Here is a 25,297-nt window from a genome sequence, read left to right on the forward strand (position 1 = left end):
TTATTATTTATGCTGCACACAACTTTGTTAAAACATGGGAATAACTATGGTAAAAAATGTAGTTGAAAAGCTTTAGGAAGTTGGTAATCCTATGGTTCATAATTCTATTAAAACATGGGAATAACTATGGTAAAAAATGTAGTTGAAAAGCTTTAGGAAGTTGGTAATCCTATGGTTCATAATTCTATCTCAATACGTAGTTGGAATATGTAGACCCAAGTTCCAAAAATACCTACAACAAACCTATGGCTTAAAAAGGGGTATGGATATGATTCCATTTATTTGTATTATTTTTTCATCATATTATGAGACTTATCATTCTATAACTATAATTTTCCTAATACCCCTTCGAATTAGTTTTTCTATGAAACAATATGATATCACCAAATTCCCTTAACATCTTTATTAAGATGTTATTTTGGATTTGGATGCCCTTAATAATTCCTATTAGGATTTTTATGTAGTTATGGGGTATCTTAACATTTGATGTCACAAAGGATTGTTGGAAGTGTCAAGTGGATTCACTTTTCTTTTCCTAGTAGGTTGAAATCTTGTGCATGTCAAAAAAGGTTAAGGTAATCAAGGGTGTGAGATTTGATGGGTTCGAAGGTACTACAAGTATTAGTAGGATAAAAGCCAAGGTTGTTGTTATGTCAAATAGTAGAGAATCACACATACGATTGTTGACAAGATGCATAATGGGTTTTGGAGATCTCAATCTTCCATTACCTTTGTATTGTTCTTGATTTGATAAGTAGGAAATATTTTCCACAATGTAAGTCAAATTGTGATATTGTTACCAGAATTCATTGTGTAGTTTTTGAGTCAAACTTATTAACCCATGTGTTCATGAGTAGCTATTCATAAGAACTAAAGCTTTACCTTTGTGAGAATCCCCTAGATGCAATGTGTACTAATTGTTGCATTCATTCTCATGTGAGTTTGACTCAAAGGATATTCAATTGAATTGTGATAACAATATCACATTTATTCTTGATTTTTTTCTAAATTGGATTTGTGGATTTAGCTATTTTTTCTCCTTGCTTCCAGTTTGCTTCCCACACACTTTTATTTATATGCTTTAGTATACGTTTATGGTTTACTTTCTGAGGCAAGGCCCATGATAAATCTCTTAAAGCTAATATGAAAAGAAAAAGTGATATCTTCAACTTCTAGTTGTTGTTGTTGGTAGGTCCTCAAATGTTAATATGAAAAATAAAAAGTGATAAACATCTAGTTGTTTAAAAAAATACATACTTTAGTCTGATATAAAAATAATAGTCTAAGCTAACAATCTTCATTGAGAGGAAAAGATCAAGATGTATCATTCAATTGAAGTTGTTTCAGGTATAATGAAAATATTCCCCTTATTACTTTCAAGAACTTGAACATTTGATAGATGATGCAAGTCATCATCCTCATTGATTATGCTCATAAAACTAAATTGCAACCTAAATGAGGTCTACAAAAACTATTTGAACACAATGCCCCCTCAAATGCATTGATTCACATTCATGAATTTATTGAGAGTGTTTTTGGTTTCGATTGTGAGTTCATTTTTGCATCAATGTTTGATTTCACACTCTATGGTCCATCATTTGGATGAAAGACTACTAGAAGAGTGAAATTGTTTCACTCTTTGAACGTAATTAATTTCACTCTTCTAGTTTTCTTTGATCGTGATGGATAATTATTTCACTCTTCTAGCACTCTTATCCGAATGATAGATCATTGTTTCAATCTTCTAACACTCTTTCATCTGATAGATCATTGTTTCACTCTTGTAGTGCCATTTTATTGTTAAGGATAATTGTTTCAATCTTCTTGCACTATTTTACCTTGATGATATATCATAGTTTCTCTTCTAAGACCCATTTATTCTCACAATAGATCACTATTTCACTCTTCTAACATTCTTTTATTGTGACGACGGATCATTATTTCACTCATTCATTTGTAGATCACTGTTCTTCTAGCATTCTTCCTTTTTGAAAATAGATAAAAAAATATGATCCAAAACATAGAAACAAAAACTCTCACACAATCATAACTACCTATAAAGTATAAACCATTCCCATCCCCACTCACGAAAAATGTTCCTTGAACAAGTTGGTGATAAAATTCAGCAAACCGCGTCCATGTGACCACAACATCAAACTCTCCTGCATTTCCCTCGCTTCCTCCGCGGTGTACACATCACAACGCGTTTATATCGCCAGCCGGCAAAAATGATATAAACAAAAAACTAGATTGCTGTTTCCAATAATTCATCGCCACGTAGCAAAAAACAACGGTACTAATCGAGAAACAGCTGTATGACGAGCTTTCCGGCCAGCTGACATCACCGGGAATTTAAGAGAGCATTTTCAGATAGATTCCTCAGACGACTCTTTTCCTTCTGAGGTAAATGGGCTAATTGTACTTAATGGGAATATGATCTCTGTCTCCTTGGATTCCCTCTGTTCGGTAAAACAATTTAAAACGAGTAAGATCTGTATATACACATTGAGTATATACCTTTCCTTGCTGGCTTGGCTTGGCCGGAACGCTTGGTTTCTCCAGGCCGGACTTCTTAACAAGAAGAACACGAATAATAAATGTGGGAAGATTTTAATTATTAATTCTCCGCCACTACCGACGGGATCGTAACGAGAAGGGATTTTTTGAAAAATTCTTACTTAACTGCGGTGGTGTGGGAGAAGAAAGGGGAAGGACTTATATAAACAGATTTCGCAGAGAGCAATAAGATAAGGGCATTAAAAATCCCTTCTGCCAAGCACGGCACTGCCAATAGGGAACTGAACTTGCTTGCTGGGTTGCTGCATTATCTCTGCCACGCTCAGTTGTTACGCAGTTCAAAAAACCCTAGAAATCGGCCATGCCTTACTAAAAGTCCACCATTATTAGGGCTTTCGTTGGTGGGTCTGCAGGGGAGGTTCTCTTGTAGCTGTCGTACCATTGGTGATTACATCGCGGTTGGTACAGTGGATTGTCTCTTTTTGCTTGATTGGTACTACAGCAGCTGGTTGTTCGGCATTGTAGTTACGGATTGTGAAGGTTATATATATAAGTATTTTTTGAGAGCTTTGAAGAGGAATCTGGGGCTGAACAAGTTCAGGCAATGGGTGATTCTAGCGGCTCTGTATCTGTTGATGTGGAAATGATCCCGTGGGGCGGACAGGTTGTATGAGCGCTCTTAGTTGCAATTTTTTCTGCTTTCCATGTTTAATTGTGCAGAGAATGAGAGCTGCATTGTGCAAATCTCAATGACATGGTGTGTGTATAATGATAAATGGGTTTCTTCTGGATTTTTATGAGAATAGGTTGGGGCTACTTTGCATTTTCCCCCACTCCTCCCACCGTTGCTTTTGGTGCTTACGACAATTTTTTTTAAAGCTTCTCTGTGGGTTGGTTCTGCTTGTGTGGATAAATTCGAAGGGGCTTTTTGGTTTTTCCAATTTTTTCGATTTAGAAGAGGCGTTGTGGTTTTATATCTTCTGCCTTGTTGTTGCACCATAATTATCCAAAGGATGAATGAGCGCATGTTTGCCAGAAATTGTATACTTAATAATGAGTGGGTTAGTGGCTGCTTAGTATTCCAGAGAATGTTAGTTAAGAACAGATTTGTTCAATGTGTTATTGATTTGTGGTTGTTTATAGAGAATCATATATTACATCAAAATCCTGTTCAATGTGTTTTGCGTGGCCTATTGTTTTGGTTTCAAGTTTGTAAATGCGCTTGGTAAGTTAATAATGCAAATCTGAGTCTATCCTCTATCCCTAATTATGAATGTGTTTATTTCTGGTTTGTATTAGATGGGCGTGTTATATAGATTTCTAAGCAGCCTGTAGTGTTTATATTAAAATGAGTTCATAATCTGTTTATTGTAATGTCCCATCTTGTGGATTTAAGTGTTTCAGATAGAAAATGCTATTGGATTTTATGGGCATTCGAATGAATAAGATACTGTGATTTTTCTGCTTGGTGTTGTGGTTGCTCCATTGTTTTGTACTCGTTTTGCAAGGGAGGCAGTATTAATAGTTTACTTACATTGATGGGTATCGTATCATGTGTTCAGGAGCACATTGTAAAAACAAGCCATGGACCAATTTCCGTTTTCGTCTGTGGCGATCAGGAGAAGCCGGCGCTCATTACTTATCCGGATGTTGCCTTGAATTGTGAGTATTTGTATGCGTTTATGTTCAATGTTCTGTGGAACCCGGAATTTTGCATCAGAGGAAATGCTGGTCCTTAATTGATAGCTTATATGAATATCATCTATCCTTTATGCTATTGTGGGTTAATTCACTTATATCCCTAGCAATGATACAATATTGACTGAGCGAAATTAGATGTAAGAAAACCGAATATATAATACTAGCCCGCATTGTTTGAATCTACCTTCACTTATTCCAATTTATCTTATCCTTGTTTGTTGAAGGATCGCCATTTCTTTAATAATGGGTATCTCATTGCGTGACGAAGCCAGATGATTCTTTGTAGTAATTACATCAGTTGTATAAATATCTTTGTATTTTGAGGTGTCAAATCTAAACTCTAGAAAATTTCTTCTGGAATACATTACTAGGGATTAAATCTGTTGCATCCATGTCTGTTCACATGTAGGTTGTTTTTTGTATCCATTCTGACCGAACCTAATTTGCAAATGTTGCACACTTCACCCTGAATGAACGTCATTTGCATATTTAGCAGATTTAACTCTTTGTTTACTGTGTCGTAGTTAGGTAAGGATTTTCATTAAACAGGCTGCATTTTTTATTATTGTCTTGCCGATTTTTGTTGATTGATTGCTAATGGATCTGCATACACATTGATTATAATGTCCTATGAGAAATTGTTACGACAAGAAGCGATGTGGTACTCAGTAGGTGGATGATCATAGATGGCTTATAGTGGTTCATGTTAGTCTATTGAAATTTAGCTGTGTTATACTTAACCTTAGGAACATGGATTGATCTTTCAATAAGATATTTGCATGTTGATGGCACTGACTAGTTTCTATCCGATTATATTTGAACAGACATGTCATGTTTTCAAGGTCTTTTCTTCTGCCCTGAGGCTGCGTCACTGCTCTTCCACAATTTTTGCATCTATCATATTGATGCACCTGGACATGAGGTTCGTATTGACGCTTTGAATTTGTGGTTGTCTATATAAAATACTAAATGAGGGCATCAATGGTAGCATTTCAAATAATTGATCTTAAAACAATTTCAACAACTTTTATTATTTCATCTGCTAATTACTAAATAGTTAAATCTTGAAGGTTTTCTCACGTCATGTTATTTTCTGTATTTTGTCAAGAGTTCTTGCAGTTGGGAGCGGCTGCTATTTCTTCTGATGTTGCTATACCCACCGTTGATGATTTGGCGGAGCAGGTTGCTGAAGTGCTGGATTACTTTGGGTACATACTCAGTTCTTATGTGTCATGTATAGTAGGTTTTGTTTAATAATCAGTTTAGGGCAAAAATGAGCTGTTTGGAATTTTAATTTCTATGCTTTGTTTTTGACAGGCTTCAAGGGGTAATATGTATGGGCGTTACTGCAGGGGCTTACATTCTCACACTGTTTGCGGTGAGTGTGAAGTCCTGACACATTCCAAGTTGATTTCTTTTTAAGATAAAGTGATTAGGTTGTACATTTACATTCTGAATGGAGTATCATTTGCATTTTTGTAGTTGAAATACAGAGAACGAGTGCTTGGACTTATCCTCATATCCCCTCTTTGTCAAGCACCTTCTTGGACTGAATGGTTTTACAATAAGGTCTCTTCTTTAAATTCATTTACTTGCATCTATTTTAGGAGTATTGCATTCTAAAAGCGTTCAGAATTTTGATGTTTACTCATGAAATGCATACTTTTGCAGGTAATGATTAATTTGCTCTACTTTTATGGGATGTGTGGAATCGTTAAGGAAAGTTTGCTTCAGCGTTACTTTAGTCAGGTGTCTTACTTATCCACTATCATTAGATCTAATTTTTCTTTATAATATTGTCTAAATTTTGGCCTTTTTAATTTGCCACATCCTTATGGACTGTTGGCTTATATTGACATTGTTGAGGCCATTATGGATTTGACAGGAACTGCGTGGCAGTGTACAAGGTTCCGAGTCTGACATTGTGCAGGCTTGCAGAAGAGTAAGTGCTAAGCAAAAGTTTTTCACATGGAAATATCAAAATCTGTGTTGGGATAATTCTATGATTGTTTTCTAATTGTGGAATAGATTTTCTAAATAGTGAAGGATGTCTATTTGCAGTTACTCGATGAGAGGCAGAGCAATAATGTTATGCGCTTCATGCAAGTGATTAGTCGGTAAGACTTTCAAAGCTATTTGAGTAAAATTATAGAACATTTAAAATGAAAGCTGTTTCTATTTGCATGAAGTGATTATGGAATTAAACCTGGTTTAAAGGCTTGCTTCAAGCTGGCATGGAATTCTTTTACTTGTCGATCAATGAATTTTTGCACCCTGAATCTAATTTGGTCTTTTTGAATTGTTTCTATTCACATGAAGTGATTATGGAATTGGACTTGGTTTATAGGCTTGCTGCAAGTTGGCATGGAATTCTTTTACTTGTCAATTAATGAATTTTTACCACCTGAATTCAATTTGTTCTTTTTCAATTGTTTCTATTTGCATGAAGTGATCATGGAATTAGACTTTTGGTTTAAAGGCTTGCTGCAAGTTGGCATGGAATTCTTTTGTCAATTAATGAATTTTTGCCAGTTGATTTCAATTTGTTTTTTTTCAATTGTTAGCTGCCTATAAAATACTTCTGCTGGAAATTTACCTACTATTTCTTATCACTACAAGAATGTCAGGCATTTTGTTTGATGTGGTCGTTTCTGGCGATTTAATATCAATTGAGGTTTTCATCCAGAATTATTTCTTAATGTTTTGTAGACCTTTTAATTCATTTCAAATGTGAGCAAGCTCCTTTATCCCAAGTTATTAGGAAAACTAGAAGGTTGTGTTTTTGTTATCTTTTTTAGGGCAACTGATCATACCGAGGCTTGGAAATGCTCTCATTTCAGTATGTAATTCTAGTTGAAGTCAAATTCTATTCTTCCAAATTTCCATAGTTTGTAGTACCATTCTCTCTTATTTTGAAGGATGGATAGTGTGTATTCTGGTTTGTATTAAATCCGAGTAGATACCTAAAAAGGTCAGTGGCTTCTCCAACTAGCTAGAAGATGGACACACCTTCTAGGCAGTTCCACATTGATGTGAAGTCTTCTTAGATTTGAGCACACCTTCTAGGCAGTTTCACATTGATGTGAAGTATTCTTAGATTTGAGCACACCGTTTGAAAAGATTGTTAGATTTTAGCAGGCATTTATATGTGATTCTAGATGCCTTTGGGGAGGTGAAGGGGGATTTTGACATGAGGATTAAATCTGGATTGCTGTGTCTTGCAGGAGACATGACCTGACTGACATGTTGAAGAAGTTGCAGTGTAGGACACTTATATTTGTTGGAGAGAATTCTCCTTTTCATGCCGAAGCTCTTCACATGAATGCAAAAATGGACAAAAGATACAATGCTTTGGTTGAGGTGCAATGATATTTTATTTTATGAATTCTACACTTATTGCCATTATACAGTGCCTTTTTTTTGTATGCCTAACATTGTTTGAAATGATACATTACAGGTCCAAGCTTGTGGATCACTTGTGACAGAGGAACAGCCTCATTCGATGCTAATACCAATTGAATATTTTCTGATGGGATATGGCTTTTATAGGCCTCCTCAGCTATCCTCCAGCTATGGCTCAAGCCCAACCAGCCCTCTAAGTCCATCATGCATCTCACCTGAATTGCTGTCTCCAGAAAGCTTGGGCTTGAAGTTAAAACCTATCAAGACTCGGGTGGCTATTGAGGATTAAAATGAATGTTAGATCACTGAGATACATTTTCTATCTGACCAAATTGAAGAGTGAATTGCCAAGCACATGCAGTAAAAGCTCTATTGTAACTGGCCAGTAAAGGAGCCATGCATGATAGTCCAGTCCTGGATATGTGATGATCACGCCTCTCTCAGAGTGCTGTCAAAGCTGTGGACATCTATTTTGGCCAAGAAAGAAACTAATTTTGAACGACAAGGAATTTGTCAGGGATTTTTTTGGGGTATATCTTAGTTGGTCTTATTTGTTTTGGTTCAGACTTGTGGGGCAAGTAGCCGATGAGACTGAGCTCCTGGTCTCATAGTTTGGTGGTGAGCTCCTGGTCTCATCGTTTGGTGGTAGTCAACTCATCACTTGAGAGCAAGTCATGATATTTTTAGAATATAATGCGGCAATTCCTTTATGTAGATAATTTTGAGGTATCTTTGTATCTGCTGTATGTAGAGAATGAATTCTTTATGGAGTACGTTGGGGAAGAAATTTTGTGGTCATTCATTTGTAGAATAACAAAGATGTACTATTTCAATTTGTAGATCTCTTGGTGTCCAGAATAAATAAGAATTTCAGCGTCCAGAGTAAATAAGAGTTTCATTTACTCAATTTTGGCAATTAATAAGAATTTCAGCTTCCAGAGTAAATAAGAGTTTCATTTACTCAATTTTGGCAATTGCATGGGTACTGTAATCTTCAATAATAATAACTGATTATTCGGATTGATCAATGGCCACAGTCAAGTATTCTTCCAGATATATGATTTTCTTGAAAAATCATTTTCAATGTCTATGAAATGTTGTCCCAACTTAAAATATGTTTGAGATGCTGCATACTATGTTCAAAGCAGCACGAGATGCTGCATACTTCGTTCAAAGCAGCACGAAAAAAGTATGTGTGAGAATGTGATAGGCTTGGGGAATTATATCTGTCAAATGTAAGATAGAGATGATAGTAAAATCAATGAAATCACTGTTTTATTCAAGTCTGATAGAGATGATAGTAAAATCAATGAAATCACTGTTTTATTCAAGTCTGTCAGTAACTTCATAGAAATTGCTGAGCCTTTTGTTGATAAGTTTTGTGCAGCATCCACCATGCGATAGTAAAAAATTTTACTTGCATCCTGTTGTTGCATTTAGTAGTAGGGCTAGGGTGTGAGCGGCTCAGCTGAGGCCATCATCCTAGATGTGAGATGGGTAGATGGAAAAAATACCTAAAGAGGAATGGGAGGTAAGGATCTGCAGGTTTTGCAAAAAATGGGGGGGTTGAAACTGAATGACACTTCCAGGCTCACTATGGATTCAGCTTGGAGGCGGGCATAAACACGCATAGTTTATTTGATGAGGATAAGATGAGGCAGACTGTCAGTTTGATTATCAAAAGTCATAGCAGGAGATCAGATCTGGAAAGGAATACAGAGTTAGCTTAAGAGCTTTTGACATGTTTCTACAGTCCATTGGATTTGTGGAGATCTGATCTGTAAAGGATTACGGAGTTAGTTTAAGAGTTTTTGACTTGTGGTCCTACAGACCATTGGTTTTGTGAACAGTCATTAAAATCCTTACTTCATTCATTTACTATACAAGTAAACGGTTGCTTCTTTACTAGGGTGGAATTGTTTATGATGTTAGTTTTAATTCTCAATAATGCAGAAGCAAAAGAAAGTGAGCCGAATATTCGTTTTAACTTCTACAGGGAAGTTTACTAGGAAACGATTTATGGAGCTTCATTGAGATTTTACTTGAAAGTGACAGAAAATTATATAAAGAAAAATGATTCCTCTAGATTTTGGGGCATAACAAAGTCAGCATGTGCACATATGCGCTTGGGCCCCTCTACCAGAAACAGATCATGTGTTCTTTAGTATCCAAGATGGCTCCTGGCCTTAGAAGATTTTCCTTTGTCTTCAAGTTGGAATCATTTAGGTGCACCACCTCTTGATGATGCAAACATAGTGGTGTCATAACTCATTTACCGTATCTAAGAGTCGTCAGGATCTGAAGTCAATAATAGTTCACAATACATCATCTGATCTAAGCGAGAAATTGTGGCCCACTCACTCTACAATGATGAAGAATGACTCAGTGATGAATCTGTACTACTGCTGAGTAAGCGTTCATGACGGTCACACACCAGATGTTAAACTATATTTACTAATATAACATACCTCTTTTTCACACCTAATGTTGAAAGACGAGGCAATTTCTTTTTACACAGATTCGATTTACGTGAGATTACTTCATAATATTATCCCGAATCTGCTTCAGGTTTCAGGTGTAAAACATATATACCCTTATTCATATTCAAGTATCACATAAACAGAGAGCATCAGCATTACGTTAAATAGTTACCATTGGAAATATTTGTTTTCAACCGTTCAATCATTGTCTTCCAATAAGATCATTCTAACATTCTGAGTTGGGCATGTGCTTTTACTTGTTCCGGAAGACTTCTATCAAATTGTTCAGAATAGGGTATGGAGGAGATTTCGCCATCTTATTTTGCTTTTCTTAATCCTATAAGACTTCTATTGCATTGCAAGTCTTCTTCAAATATATATATGCTTGAAGTCTGGGTTTTGGATTTTGCTTTTATTGGTTCTACAAAACTTTAGTCACAAGTTTCTTTGCAAGACAAATATATATAAATTGTATAATCTAGCATCGTTTAGATGCTTTATTCATTACAAAAGGTTTCAGACTTCTTCAAAATGTCACTATTTTATAAAAGATGTTTTGAATATATATACCTTTAATAACCAGTACAATGATTAAATTGAATTGACAAGTAAGAAATATAAGTTTTCAATGTATCTATTACTATTTAACTATATGATTTGATCCAAGCATATTGACTAACTAAAGGAGTATTCAAACTCAAATCTTACAAAAGATAAAAACAGAACATATTAAAATAGCTCAATTAAAATCCTCTGTTCAATTAAAAGTTTCTATTCCCTTTCTTTTATCGGTCTTCACCATCCGAAGAATCATTTGAACAGTCTCCACAATACAATACAGAAATCAATCATTAACAATCCTCTCTTCAACAATTCTTAACCTCCAGGAGACATGAATCACTAATTAAATAGAATTAAACATCCAAGATCTCGACGATGACTTGGTTTTCCCAATTAAACAATCTTGTAAAAATGAATGGACGCCAGAAAGGATTTATAATTAAAAATAAGATTCCAAACTTCCTTGTTTTCCAAAATTTCTTTTTTGAAAAGCAAGGTTCTAAAACTTCCAAGGAGGTAAAGGCGATGGCAGGGGAAATTCCCTGTAGTTAAGTTACAGAAACTTTCAAACGATCAGAAATTTCCGCAAAGCCACGGGCCCAACGACACATGTCGAGCACCGGCAGGATTAAAAGATAAAAGCAAAACGCGTCACGATCCGATCCATTAAATCAATTGCGGGTAAATGATCAAATGAATCGCGAGAAATTAAATGCGGAATGTATAGCTGTGTGCAAATTTACGCCGTGTCATCTGCCAAAACTGGTGGCGTCGATAAAATCTAAAACGACATGTGAAGAAGTGTGCACAGGGCACACATGAATGAATGAATTAATATATCAGAGCACGCTTTTCAATCTCACTTTTTGAAATTAAGTGAATCTAGGGTTAGCGATCTATTTGCCGAAATAATTGTTTAAACATTTCTTAACTACCTATTTTAAAGAAAGTTGGCATTTTTTTCGCATTGGCGAGTTCTGATGTCAAAGATTTGATCAGCATTTAATGGCGGCTGGAAATCAGGGGGAACGTTTACATTGTACGAGAATGTTTACCTGTTTATCTGCACGATCAATGTGGTTGTTTGATCTGAATTCAATTTCATGCACTCGTTCCGCTTGCTTCATTAATGGACCAAAAATTAGGGTTACCATTTACATCCCGATGTTTTTTGTATGGTCTGCATATCGATGTGGGTGCTTTGATTTTAGTGCAATCTCATGCATTTGTTCCATTGACGTTATCAATTTACTAAAGATTGTGCAACTTGCCCATACTTGAGCATTTTACTTCATTTCTTATTGAGCAACTGGCACAATACTATTTGTCTCATTAACTTTGATGCCCATTGACAATTTGTTTCATTCATTTTATTAATATACTAAACATTGGGCAATTTGTACACCACACTTTGTTGTGTAGTCATATGTATGTTCAATGTGGGTGATTGATTTGAGTGTACTATCATGTATTTACAGTTTGCACATCACATTTCGTTGTGTAGTCATATCTATGCTCAATGTGGGTGATTGATTTGAGTACAATATCATATATTTCTATTCATTAACTCTATTAATATGGTAAACATTGTGGCACTTTCACATTACACTATGTTGTATAGTTATATCTATGTTCTATGTGAGTGATTGATATGAGTACAACTTCACATTCCTTTCTTTTTGTTTCACTAATGTGCTAACATTATTAACAAGATGCATATCACAATGTTTGTGTATCTCTATACAACTTGTAAATAGTGCTTGTGCGTTAATACAACTCGATATATGCATGGGTATGCTTGTGCCCACTCAAACTATATGAATGTTAGACATGTTCACATCTACACCATATGAAATGCCATCATATACATGCAACACTTCGCAACACCAAGGCTTGACACCAAATATGTATTAATTTTGAAACTAAACACACATTTGGTGGTGTCTATTGAATAGGATATAAAATTATACATGTTTGAAAATTGCTATCATCCCATTCACATATGCCAAATTTCTTTGTGTATATTTGTTTTAGCATCTACTTAGATTTTAGCTAGCAACCTAGTACTACTACTTTGTATTTGTATACCAAAAATTACGGTGATCTATTTAAACATTGATATATCAATGTAATTTTATCAAAAGTTAATTAAATTTAACAAAATAAAAATATTTAGAGAAATTGCTCTCAAAGGTGTCTTATTGTCCTCCATCTATAAGGACCCTTTTAGTCATTATATTTTTTTCTCAGATGCACTTGTGACTATTAAGGTGATAACATGAAGAATAAGATTATGATTTGTAACTATTAAGGTGATAACATGAAGAATGAGATTATGATTTGTGACTATTAAGGTGACAGTGCGAAGAATGAGATTACCATTTGTGGCTATTAAGGTGACGACGTAAAGACTGAGATTATGATTATATAGAAGCCATGATTAAAATACTAAAGAAATACAACAATCTAAAATGAGATGTTGTTATGATATTATGATAATTACACTAAAATGCATGATTTTTAACACAATGATCTAAAATCTATGATGTTGTAAAGTAACTACTATGAATTAATGCTTAGATTAGTATATTGTCTAATATGTATGCAAAATTTGAGTAATCAACAAATCTTAAACACTCAAAATGTAGCCTATTTATAATATTAGCCGAAGCCTATATGTCAAGAATTAACAATGCAAAAGTGACTTAAGAAATGAAGGGCTAAGATATTGAGAAATTCTCTTACAAACTTCAAGAGGCCAAGTGGTGGATGCATGGGAAAATTGAAGGGTAAAATCAAAGCTGTGTCACTTTTTAGGCTAACTTATCAGAATGATTAAATTTGAGTATTTCTATTTAAAAATCAACTTTGTCCAAGCATATGATCTAGAGAAATTCATTCTAGCTAAGTTGTACATGGTTTCACACTTTTCCAATTGGAAATGTCTATTAAATACATGTTTTACACAAGCTTGTATCCAATTACTAAAGAAATACAATTATTTTAGAAAAGTGGCATTTCAATAACTCTTACTATTTTTTTATGATATTTTAAAAATAACATATAAATACCATTTTATAGAACTCAGAGTCAAGAATATTCTCATATAGATTTTGTAATATTTTAATTAGATATAGTATATTGTAAGTAAAAAATTCTACACACATGTATTTTAACACTAAAAAAGATATCAATTTTGAGAAAGAAAAAATATTAAATCATATCAAAAAATTTTTAAAATTATACAATGTTCTAGAGGAGAGAGTCATCTTTTAGAATGTATAATTTTTCTCTTGGTTATAATAGATTTTTTTTGAAAAATGTGGTGGGAGATGAAAGCTATTGATTTTAGGTGAGTTGAAATTTGAATCATTACAAAAGAGAAAATATAGGTCTAATGCTGATTTTTATTTTTGATTGTTCTAACTATATATGTTATCTGTAACATAGTCTGAGATCAAAGGGAAATAAGTTTATTTCCATCTAGTTTTATGGTGGGAACTAAACCCCTATTTTTTAGTGTTTTTCAACAGCTAAAAAGTTATCTATAAAAATTAGAAAAATATATCAATTCTTATTCCAAATAATTATTAAAAATTATAATCCTAAACTTCATCCATTTCTATACATTTCATTAGTTTACTTCATTTTCAAATTCAAAATAATAATACCAATTTTATGTCATTGAAGGTGAAAAATTATACTTTTGTTAGCCTTTTTCCTTTACAATAGGGTGACACAGGTTTGTGCGTTTACCTTGGACACATGGTCAAATTGGTTGACATGAGATAATCTTGGAGACGGGGGGTTAGTTAGGAGACATGTGGCCAAATTATTTGTTGACGATTAATCAACAATTTAAAAATTAATAAATATGATTATCATAGCAACATGTTGAGCTAGTAGCTATTGTGGAGAGACAAGGTGAGAGTGAATGAGTTAAAAAATAATTGTTGTGGGCTTGGATAAGAAGAATACAAACTATATAAATAAATTAAATAATTTATTTGTAAGGTATAAGAATTAAAAAATCATTAATTAAATAACTCGTATTTAATTACATATCTCCAAGTCATTTTAAAGCATATTTTGTCCCTTTTGAAGTAATGTACTTGCGTCATGTTGGTTCAAATGAAATTTGAGTTTTGCCACAAATCTCAAAAAATTGAATGGATGCATATCCCTTTGAGAGATTAATCATGTTTAATTTTTAATTTAATGTATTTTTAGGAACTTTTGCAATTTCCAGAGGTTTTGATGATGACATAGGAAATAACCAAGTTCATTCTCAAGGTAAGAAAAAATGATGCCACACAATGCACATTAAAAGAAGGCATAAAATGGAGAAAATGTGCCTTTTCACCTCATTCACATTCACACATTTAAGAAAATTCTCTATGAGCATAGAAAATTCCTTTGAGAGAAAGATGGTGATCTCCTACTTGGGTAAAAGCACAAACTTGTGTCACCCTTTTGTAAAGGAAAATGCTAACACAATTATAACTGTTCACCTTCAATGACATAAAATTGCTATGATTATTTGAAATTTGAAAATGTAGTAAACTAATGAAATGTGTAGAAATGGATGAAGTTTAGGATTATAATTATTAATAATTATTTGGAATAAGAATTGATATATTTTTCTAATTATTATAGATAATTTTTTAGCTACTAAAAAATGTTAAAAATTAGGGGTCTTGTTCCCACCACAAAACTATATGGAAATAAACTTATTTCCCTTTGATCTCAGATTATGTTATCGATAACATATATATCTAGAACAATCAAATAAATTGGCTTTAGAGCTATAATTTCTCTTTTATAATGATTGAAATTTCAACTCACCTAAAATCGATAGTTTTCATCTCCCACAACATTTTTCAAAATAAATCTATTCTAACTAGGAGACTAATTATACATTCTAGAAGAGGACTCTCTCCTCTAGAATTTCATATAACTTTTATATATTTTTAATATGATTTAATATTTTTTTTCTTTTTCAAAATGGAAATCTTTTTGAGTGTTAAAATATGTTCTTGTAGAATTTTTAATTACAATATATTATATCTAATTAAAGCACTATAAACTCTATATGAGAATATTCTCGACTCTGAGCTCTATTAAATGGTGTTTATATGTTATTTAAAAATTATCATAAAAAATAGTAAGAGTTATTGAAATGCCACTATTTTGAAATAATTTTATTTATTTAGTAATTGGATACAAACTAGTATAAAACATGCATTTAATAGACATTTTCAATTGGAAAAGTGTGAGACAATATATAACTTAGCTACAATGAATTTATCTAGATCATATGTTTAAAAAAATTGATTTTCAGATAGAAATACTCAAATTTAGTTGATCTGATAAGTCAATATGAAAAAGGTGGCACAACTTTGTACTTTTACCCACTTGAGGCACAAATTTGAGTGAATTTGATGGTTTGAGCAAGCCAAGAAGTACAACCCTCTAGTAAATACCTTATGTAACTCCTATTTGCATTCATTTAAATTTTTTATAACCATTTATTAAGTTTCTAGGTCTTTACACATAGTTTAGTGCACTTGCAATGTAAAGTAGTGCATATGCTAGGTTTACTAGCATAATTATTGAATAGACTAGCACATATGTTCAATTTAAAGCATTTCCCAATCTAGATAGTATATTTACTGAATAAAGTAGTGCACGTATGCAATTTAGCACATTCTTTATATATAATAATGCATTGACGTTATATACCTAATTTTTCCCTCTTATTTGATAATTGTCAATGAACTTTGATGGATGAACTAGTTTTTATAAATGATTTGATTTTTGACCTCTTGATTAAAGAGAGTCAATGATAGGATCTCAATGAGATTGATTGAAATCTCAAATGAGTTGATTAGATCAATTTATAGAAGAATTCATTGATTTTTGACCTTTTGATATATCTTGATTATAGGAGCCTATGGATGTGTCGATATCTCAAGAGTGTTACTTAAAGACATGGAAGATGATACCTCAATTAGTTTAGGTAGATCACACCATTATTATTGCTTATCAATTATCATCTTTATTAGATATGCCCTAGTATAGGATCAATACTTGGACTTGTTGGCTGCTCATGTAGAGAGGTGGCATAGAGATGATAACACTTTTTATTTATGTACCAATGAGATGCCTATTACTCCCAAGGAAATTATAGGATTTTGATGATGCTTGTTGTAGGGTAGCTAGTCATAAATGATTAGGTGGAGTAGAGAGTTACAAAGACACTTAGAAGGATCTTCAATGATGATGATGATGAGATCAATGCTTATGATGCAGGTGGACCCACAATAATGGGTTACACTTTTTTGCCTAAACTGACACTGAACTATGAATTTTCAAGAAAACTTTCAAATTCAGATGCGAATTTCCATTTAACGGTAAGGAATTTGAAGATGAAGTAAACTAGAGTCCTTTAGGATTTTCTATGTAGATTCTAAATATATTTTTAAAAATATTTTTTTAATTGATTTGATTGAATTAATTTTTCTCCCAAGAAAATTGCTATGTTATCAAAAACCTGATTTTTAAAAAGCGACATTGTTTTTGACACACATAACTTTTTTTCTACAACATATATCAATATAATTCTTTCGAATTTAGTTTTTTAACATCCATACCAAAACCGCAAAGGTGATTTGATGTATTTATCATTAGTATTTCATATTTTATCAGAGTTTAAAGTTGACCTAACACTAATTTGGACATACATGGCTTTTGACACATGTAACTTATTATATATTTATCCAATTTCAAATTATTATTTTTGATTGAAAGAGGACTCAAATACAGAGACCGTAGTTATTTTTCAGAATTTTTATTCTCTTATTTACTATTTTTCCATGAGTGTTCAATATATAGGTTTATTTTTTATAATGAACCTCTGTTCAATTAACGTAAAAAAACGTATACTAAAAAAATTCAAAATTTATCAAATCCATATTCATTAGAAAGCTCATTCTAAGTACTTGAGTCATGGAAAATGACATGTCTTTAGTGCTCCATCTGAAACTAGAAATTGAGCCTGGAAGCCATGAAAACAACTAAGAATGTTATAGGCTTTGTAAAAGCCATCTACTTTACTAGTTTCGATAGAAACTAACTTTCTATCGAAACTTTTTTAATACTTTCGATAGAAACTATTTTTAGTTAGTTTCTATCGAAACTAATAAGGCCGAGTTTTCATGTAAAAAATAGTTTTGATAGAAACTAAATAGTTTCTATGGAAACTATTTTTTAGTTTCCATAGAAACTAAATAGTTTCTATCGAAACTATTTAGGATAAATTTTTTTTTGCATAGTTAGTTTCGATCGAAACTACCATCAAAAGTAGTTTCGATAGAAACTTTTATAGTTTCTATCGAAACTAGATGATTACATTCTATCGAAAGTTTTTCGGCAAAAAATCCGACTTTCGCGATTTTGGAGGAATTTCTTCCTCCAAAAAAGTGTAACCCACTATTGTGGGTTCACCCCACCTTGGCAAGATATGCTAGATTTATATGATCATTACCATCTTTTATTGTAGGAGGCTTCTTGTGTCTTCATTAAAGGGCCGACAAATTATCGGTTTGTTGGGGATATATTATGGAGAGTATGATTAAACAAGGCACCTATTATGTTTGAGGATCTTGTATGATTGCAAATTTATATCATCATCTGCATCTAGTTGTTTATGATGAAGCAACTAGTTTATTTGTAGTGGTCACCTTGTTATTGACTTGGGATTTGTAGCACATAGTTGTGATACACCTATTGGTAGATTGAGAGAAACCATTAGGGAGGTTTTATGTTTATGTATATTCAGGTTGCACAACTATCAAACAAAAGATGGGAAAATTTTGAGTAAGTTAGCGATGCACTTTGGATGATCTATATAAATTTGAATGGAGACTCTATCTAGATTGTGAGACTTGAGAGGATAATTCCAAAGAGATGCCATATGTATTTATGTATCACTACTTGCTTAGTTGCACTCCTTTTATTATTATTAAGAGATATTGACTTTGGTATGTTTGTAATTGATGTAAAAAGGATGAACTGATGATATAATATTCATGATGATGCTTTATGTTTGTGATTGATGTCAAAAGGAAGATATGATATTCTTGACGATTTTTGAGATGTTTGTCAACTTGTGATATTTGCATATTCATATTTGGTGATTTGCAGATTCAGATTTTTAGAGCTTGTAGTTAGTAAGAATTATTATTATAATTATTTGAGAGCTCATATTACTTTGTAAATATTTAACTAGATAGATATTGATGTTATCTACAAATGTTCTTTCTTCCAGAAAATACTTTGATAACATTTAGAAGGTGAAACAAATTAAATTGTGAAAATCATCAGTTGCTATAGGAGGTTCAAGGTGTTTCTGTAATAGATAAATTGTTTATAAACAACAAATAAAAAATGATTATTTTATTTAAGTTGGTGTGGAAGAACCTTAGTTTTGTCTATTACAATAGAAACAACTACCAAAACTGACTCTTCTTGAATAAGGTGCTTGGTCTCTTGAGTTGAACCAAGTTTATATAAATTATTTTTTCATAAATCATTAAAATAGTTTGAAGTAAATTTGGTTTGAAACATGTCTATTTTTAGTTGTGGAAATCAGTTTGAATCAATTTTTGAAGAACACACTTTGTTATCATTATAAATGAAGTTGATGGAATAAAATATATGAATAAGGAAGAATACTCATTTTGTAGAAATAATGCTTTGAGAAGGAAAATCATTGCGCAATTTTTTTTCTATATAATAAAACAATCTTTTGAGAAAATTAGATTTGATGTATGGATGCATTTTGAAGATTCAAGCAAGATTTGCACATATTCCAAATATTTGATCACTTTTCTTCGCTATGTCTCTAGTGCTTGAACTTGCTTAAAATGGCTCTTGGTCTTACGACTCTTGATGGTCTATGTCAGCATGCTAGGACCCTCTTTTGGTAAAAAGGTTACATTGATCTTTTGAATACACTCCTTGAATTGGGAGAGTTGGTCACTTTTTTTTGTTTATCCATCTATTTTTCTATTGGGCATCTTGCCTAGCTCTTCACTCGAGTCACAGGTGTCATAAGTTTCTTGTACTCTTTTCTTGACAAGTCACTCTTTCATTGCTACCTCTCTTTGGCAAGTGAACACTCTACTTCTCTAGTTTGGACATCAAGCTATCTTGTGTCACCTTATTAACTTCTTCTAGTCTACTTCATGCTCGATTCTTTTTCTACCACTATAAATGGTGATTGTATGTTTCGATGTTCCTGATAAGGCTTGATGATAAGAAAATACCAATAAAGAGGACCTACCTTTTCAACCCTTGCATAATGTAGCTTGCATTTTAGGGTTTATTCTTAGGGGTAGTCTTGCATTTTGAGTGTTGAGAGAACATCTTTCATCTTTTATGGATGTGTTGGGCTAATTGCGTTCATTCTTCTCTTCTTCTTGATCATATCTTTTCATTTTCTTGATATTTCATGTTGCCTCTTCACTATCCTGTCATCAAATGGATTAATCTTATCATCACATTTATCTGTCCTTTTGAACTTCTTACATAATTTTGATGTTCATGATCCATTTTTAGTCTCAAAATCAAAATCAGAGTTCATCTTGCTTGTCAAATTGGCCTTTTAAAATTCTCTTCCTGTACACAACTGACTATTCTTTTGAGGCATTATCTCATCTTTTTCTATGTATTTGACCTAATTTTAATGCTCTATCATTCTTGGTCAACTTAATTACACTAGGGCATGTTTTTTCATTCTAGTGGTCATATATCTCCATTAGTTAATCTATTATCTTGGACTTAATTCTTTTATCAATTTGATCAAATATATCTATTTGGGTTTCTGCATATCCTCTATTATCATTTTGATTTCAATCCCAAGGGGGCAAACACATCTATCGCTTGATCCTTGTTCTTGTTCTGGGGTAGGATCTTTGCTCAGTTTGTTCAGTTTGCTTAGTTCATGATTGGCCTTGCTTAGTCTTTGACTTACCTTGTTCAGTCTTGCTCAGTCTTTGATCATCTTTAATCTTTGCTCAATGTTTTCTCAGTCTACTTAGTTTTTGCATAGTTTTCTCAGTCCTTAATTTATCTTTGCTCATACCCCTTTGCTCATTCACTTGTTTCGTTCCCAGTAAAGATCTTTTTTTGTTGCTTTGACATCATCATTCTTTGATGTAATCTATTTCTAGACCATTCACACATCAATCAAAGAGGGGCAACTGTAATCACCTAAAAATGGCCATCTAACCCTATTAGCCTTCTTTTTACCAATTTTTCATAATTTATTCCTTGCTCATATCATCAAAAATCTATTTATTCTATTTTAACCTATGGTTCGACCACTTTATCCTATGTCTCTCATTTAATTAAAAGAACTCGCTCTCTTTTAATTAAATAAAAAGTCCCACTTCTCACTTATCCTATGTGTACATACATAAAGCATTATTCCTATTTTAAAAATAAGAGGAATTACCATTTTTGTCTACACATGAATGCACAACGTTATATGTGAGAGGAATCTTCTATTCTCAAAATAACTTTAATTCTCCTCCACACATCTTTTGCCTCTTAAAGTCAACCGTTGATCTTGATTAGGTGAGATTCTTGTACACATGGATCACTCAAGATGAATTCTCCTCACTTGATTATGCCTCTTTTGCCTCTTAATCTCATCCATCCATTTCTCTTTAAAAAGAGGTTATCTCCTCATTCTTGCATAGGTGAAGGAGTTGGAGCTATCATCATGTTGCTAGATTGGAGCCTTGGTACTTTGGAGTCTCATTGCATTCTTGGTGTCTTGAAATACTTGGAGCTTTCCCTCATCTTCCATATTGGACCTTGTTCATCATGGCTAGGTTAGCATCTATCTATCTTGCATTTCAATTCATAGATTAACTTGTTGTCTTCATTGCATTGAATTGCACTTTTACTTTCACCATAGCTAGGCCTACATCTCATTTAGCTTAGATCTTGCATTTCATTTGAATCTTCCATTCTATGGTGTGTCTTACAAGGGTTTCTTAATTTGGTTCATTTGATAGCTATTATCATATTGTTATTTGCCTACTTCAGCCTTGCACATCATAGGTAGGAATCTATAGGTCGATTCTTGAGGAGCTTATCATGGGTTTCCTCAAGTGTAATTTCCTATAGAAGTGTGTCCACATTTTCACACATAATTATGTTCCAGTAGGAAATCTCTCACGTCTCAAGTATACAATTACCAAATCACCTTCATTAAACATTTGGTGTTGTCTAAGGGTATTTGCAATAGCCTTACATCTCTCATTATAATCCTACAAATTGCTTCTCACATCTTGTTGGAGTTGTTGAAGATGTTCAACAAATGCTTCCCCATCATCACTAATTTGATCTTGCCTAGGAAGTTATACGAGGCCCTAAATACCTTGAGGTTTTCTACCGTATATAATCTGAAAAGGAGATTTCCCCATGGATCTATTAATAAAACTATTGTAAGAAAACTTTTCTCGAGCTAATGGCAAGTCCCACTGCTTGGGATCTTCACCAACAATGCACCTTAATGGATTTCCCAAACTCTGTTTGACTACCTAAAATTTCCCATATATTTGTAAGTGATAGGGATTGATAAACTATAACTGTGTTCCCATCTTCTTCAATGAGGTCCTCTAGAAATGACTCAAAAAATTAATATCCCTATATGAGGTGATAGTCTTTGGAATGCCATGTAGGAAAAGGAAGTTGTCAAGAAATTGTAACTCTCCTCAACATCTATTGTCCATGTGAATTCTCTTCTTTGGTAAAATCTATTATGGGTAATACAACATTGCTAAAATTTTGAATAAAATTTTAATAGAAAGTTTCCAACCCATGAAAATGACTTACCCCTATTATAGTGGAAGGACTAGGTCATTCTAGGATTGCCATGATCTTTTCTAGATCAACTCTCTTGAGAAATAACAAAGCCCAAAAAAGTCAAACTATTTTGCATGAAACTCCACTTCTTTAAGTTTTCATAGAGCTTCTCTTTTCTTAGTACACTCAAGATACTCCTCAAGCATTGCAAGCATTCTTGTTTACTTTTTGTGAAAACCAAAATATCATCAAAATAAACTACAAAATTTTTACCAATTAAAGGTTGTAGCATAATGTTCATCAACCACATAAATGTACTAGGTACATAAGATGGATATTCCTAATTTCTTAGGTACTTTGGATCCTGAAGACCTAATTGAATGGATTGGTGAATTTGAAGACTACTTTGAGTTAGAGGATATTGGTTATCTACTCAGAATGAGGTTGACACATACTAAGTTGAAAGTACATGCTTCTCTTTAGTGGAAAGAATTACAAAGAGAAAGACAAGAGGAAGGTGAAATGAAGATCACTAGGTGGAGATTGATGGTGACTAAATTGAACGTTAAGTTCATTCTTGTTGATTATGAACTTGAGTTTTTTAAGAGGTTAAAAAATCTAAAGTAGTAGGATATGTTTATGAAGGATTGTATTGAGGAGTCCTACAAGCTGATTATCCGGTCTAGGCATAAAAAACTTTCTAAGGAAAAGGTTGTTCAATACAGTAATGGTTTGAGATTAAATATTCATGGTGAGATTGGTATGTTGAATATTGCTTCTATTGAGGATGCTTATAAACATGCTTTGAGGGAAGAAGATAAGTTGAAGAGGAGACATCAAGGTAGTTCTTAAGGGAAAGAAAAGCAGGATCACTCAACAAATGATAAATCGAGTGCAGCAAGTGAAACAAAATCTATTGAACAGAGGAAGAGGAAAAATATAGGTGAATTTAAGGATACTTGCTATAGATGTGGTGAAGAAGGTCACATATATTTTGAGTGTTCATAGAAGGCTGGTGATAGGAGAGCTAATGTTGTGAATGAAGATGAAGGCTTGTTCATTGAACTTGAGTGGGGAGAGAGATTGCTGGCTCGACAAGTACTATTTGATAAGAGGGCTCTAGAACCTTGTCAAAGGAGTAATTTATTTAGGACTAATTGCAAGTCTAATGTACAATGTGATTGTGGATGGTGGTAGTACTAATAAACGTGTTACTAAGGAGATGGTTCAAAAACTTAATTTGAAGACAATGAGACATCCTTGCCCTTGTAGGATTGTTTGGTTACAAGATAAGCTTGCTTTGGAGGTGAGGAAGCAATGTCTTGTTTATTTTCATATTGGACAGTATAAGGATCAAGTGTCATGTGATATTGTGGACATGAGTAGTTGTCACATATTGTTTGGTAGACCTTAGCAGTATAGTTGCAGGGCTATGCATTATTGTGTTAAGAATGTGATTACTATTGAGAAAGGTGGCAGGAACCATTCCCTAATTCCTTTGCAAAATGAGGAACTTGGTAGGAGGAACCTGAGTATTGGTAGCCGAGTTGAGTTGAGGGATTCTAGGAGGGTTAGAGATCAGTGTGGAAAATAAACCCATAGAACACCAAAGAAAGATGTAATGAAGCATAAGTGCAACAAGGGAACGAGTGTGCAAGTTGAAGACTTAGAGGACATGTATGTGACGAACTAGTTTGAGATTTATGTGTTGAATCCCAAAAGACGTTCTTCAAGCTACTAAAAGTATCTTTTCACACCGAGGGTGTCTGATGCAGGAGCATCCTAGGGTAGTTGTCAATCCTTCATGTTGGAGGGATTTTGGGTTTGGAGTTGTGGACTTAGTCACCAAAGGAGTGGTGCTCAGTTGTTACTAGGTGTAGTGTTGGCTGAGGAGCTCGGTCGTTGAAGGAGCTCAACATATATTATGTTAGTCAACACTTACTGCAATGTTCATTGTGTGTTGGCTACTTTGCACCTACAGAGCTTGATAATGCTTGTGGGAGCTTGATGATGCTTGTGGTTTTTGGTGATGCTTGATAGTGTGGCTTGTAGAATAAAGTTATTGCTAATTTAATCAATCGACTGGGTGCATTTAATGCATGTGGTATGAGATCGTGACATGGAGCGATCATGGGAGTTTGTGTGGACCTATTTGGGTTTGGGTGATTTGACCTATGTGTATTTAACAAGTATTGTAAGCTTTCTAAGGCATTTGGTATTTAATATTTATTGTAGGCTAACTTGTTTCTTAAATAGGTATTTAATATAAGGGTTTATTTAATTTGTAATGCGTTAGGCTGACTTGTGACATAGTTGGGTATAAGCAGAGGGTCTTGAATCATGGTCATTCAACATGGAGAAGGAGTAGTTGAGAGGAGAAAAGTTTGAGCAGATCTAGTAGTGAAGTGTGGGATTGGGAAACAAGAAGGTTTCATGATGCATTTTAAGCAGAAGTTTAGATTCTTTTTGGAGTTTTATATCAGATTAAGGATTTGGACTAGCTAGGAGTTAGATCTAGTGAGATCTCGTAGAATTACTATTTTAATTTCTTTTTATTTGGCCGTAACTTGAAAGGCCTTACAATTGTGCATGTTGGATGAAAATATTATGATTTTATTATGATAATTGACATTGTTCTAGATCTAATCTCTATGTTATTGTTTATATTTTGCTATGTGGTAATTTTCTAGGGGCAAAGACATCTCCTTTGGGGATTGTCTTGCCTTGTATTGTATCACATGGCTTCCCAATAAAAT

At 33.4% G+C, this 25,297-nt stretch overlaps 1 protein-coding gene and 1 long non-coding RNA gene across 2 annotated transcripts; one reads left to right on the forward strand and one right to left on the reverse strand.

The window, feature by feature from the left end:
• The first annotated feature begins 2,381 nt into the window (after positions 1–2,381).
• On the forward strand, positions 2,382–8,510 carry LOC149562768 (protein NDL1-like). Its single transcript, XM_089826185.1, has 11 exons — positions 2,382–3,181; positions 4,080–4,179; positions 5,043–5,140; positions 5,338–5,426; positions 5,536–5,596; positions 5,701–5,787; positions 5,890–5,967; positions 6,104–6,160; positions 6,280–6,335; positions 7,443–7,578; positions 7,676–8,510. The coding sequence occupies exons 1-11, from the start codon at positions 3,122–3,124 to the stop codon at positions 7,907–7,909; spliced, it is 1,056 nt and encodes a 351-aa protein (XP_089682311.1). The 5' UTR covers positions 2,382–3,121; the 3' UTR covers positions 7,910–8,510.
• A 2,294-nt stretch (positions 8,511–10,804) lies between these two features.
• On the reverse strand, positions 10,805–11,895 carry LOC149562769 (uncharacterized). Its single transcript, XR_016363980.1, has 2 exons — positions 11,717–11,895; positions 10,805–11,442 (listed from the first exon to the last, which is right to left on the reverse strand). It is a non-coding gene; the product is annotated as an uncharacterized LOC149562769 (long non-coding RNA).
• Positions 11,896–25,297: the final 13,402 nt, after the last annotated feature.

This window comes from Cupressus sempervirens, chromosome 4 (genome assembly GCF_028749045.1).
Source record: "Cupressus sempervirens isolate cs-2001-9-10 chromosome 4, ASM2874904v1, whole genome shotgun sequence".
In the NCBI taxonomy this organism is placed as follows: Eukaryota; Viridiplantae; Streptophyta; class Pinopsida; order Cupressales; family Cupressaceae; genus Cupressus; species Cupressus sempervirens.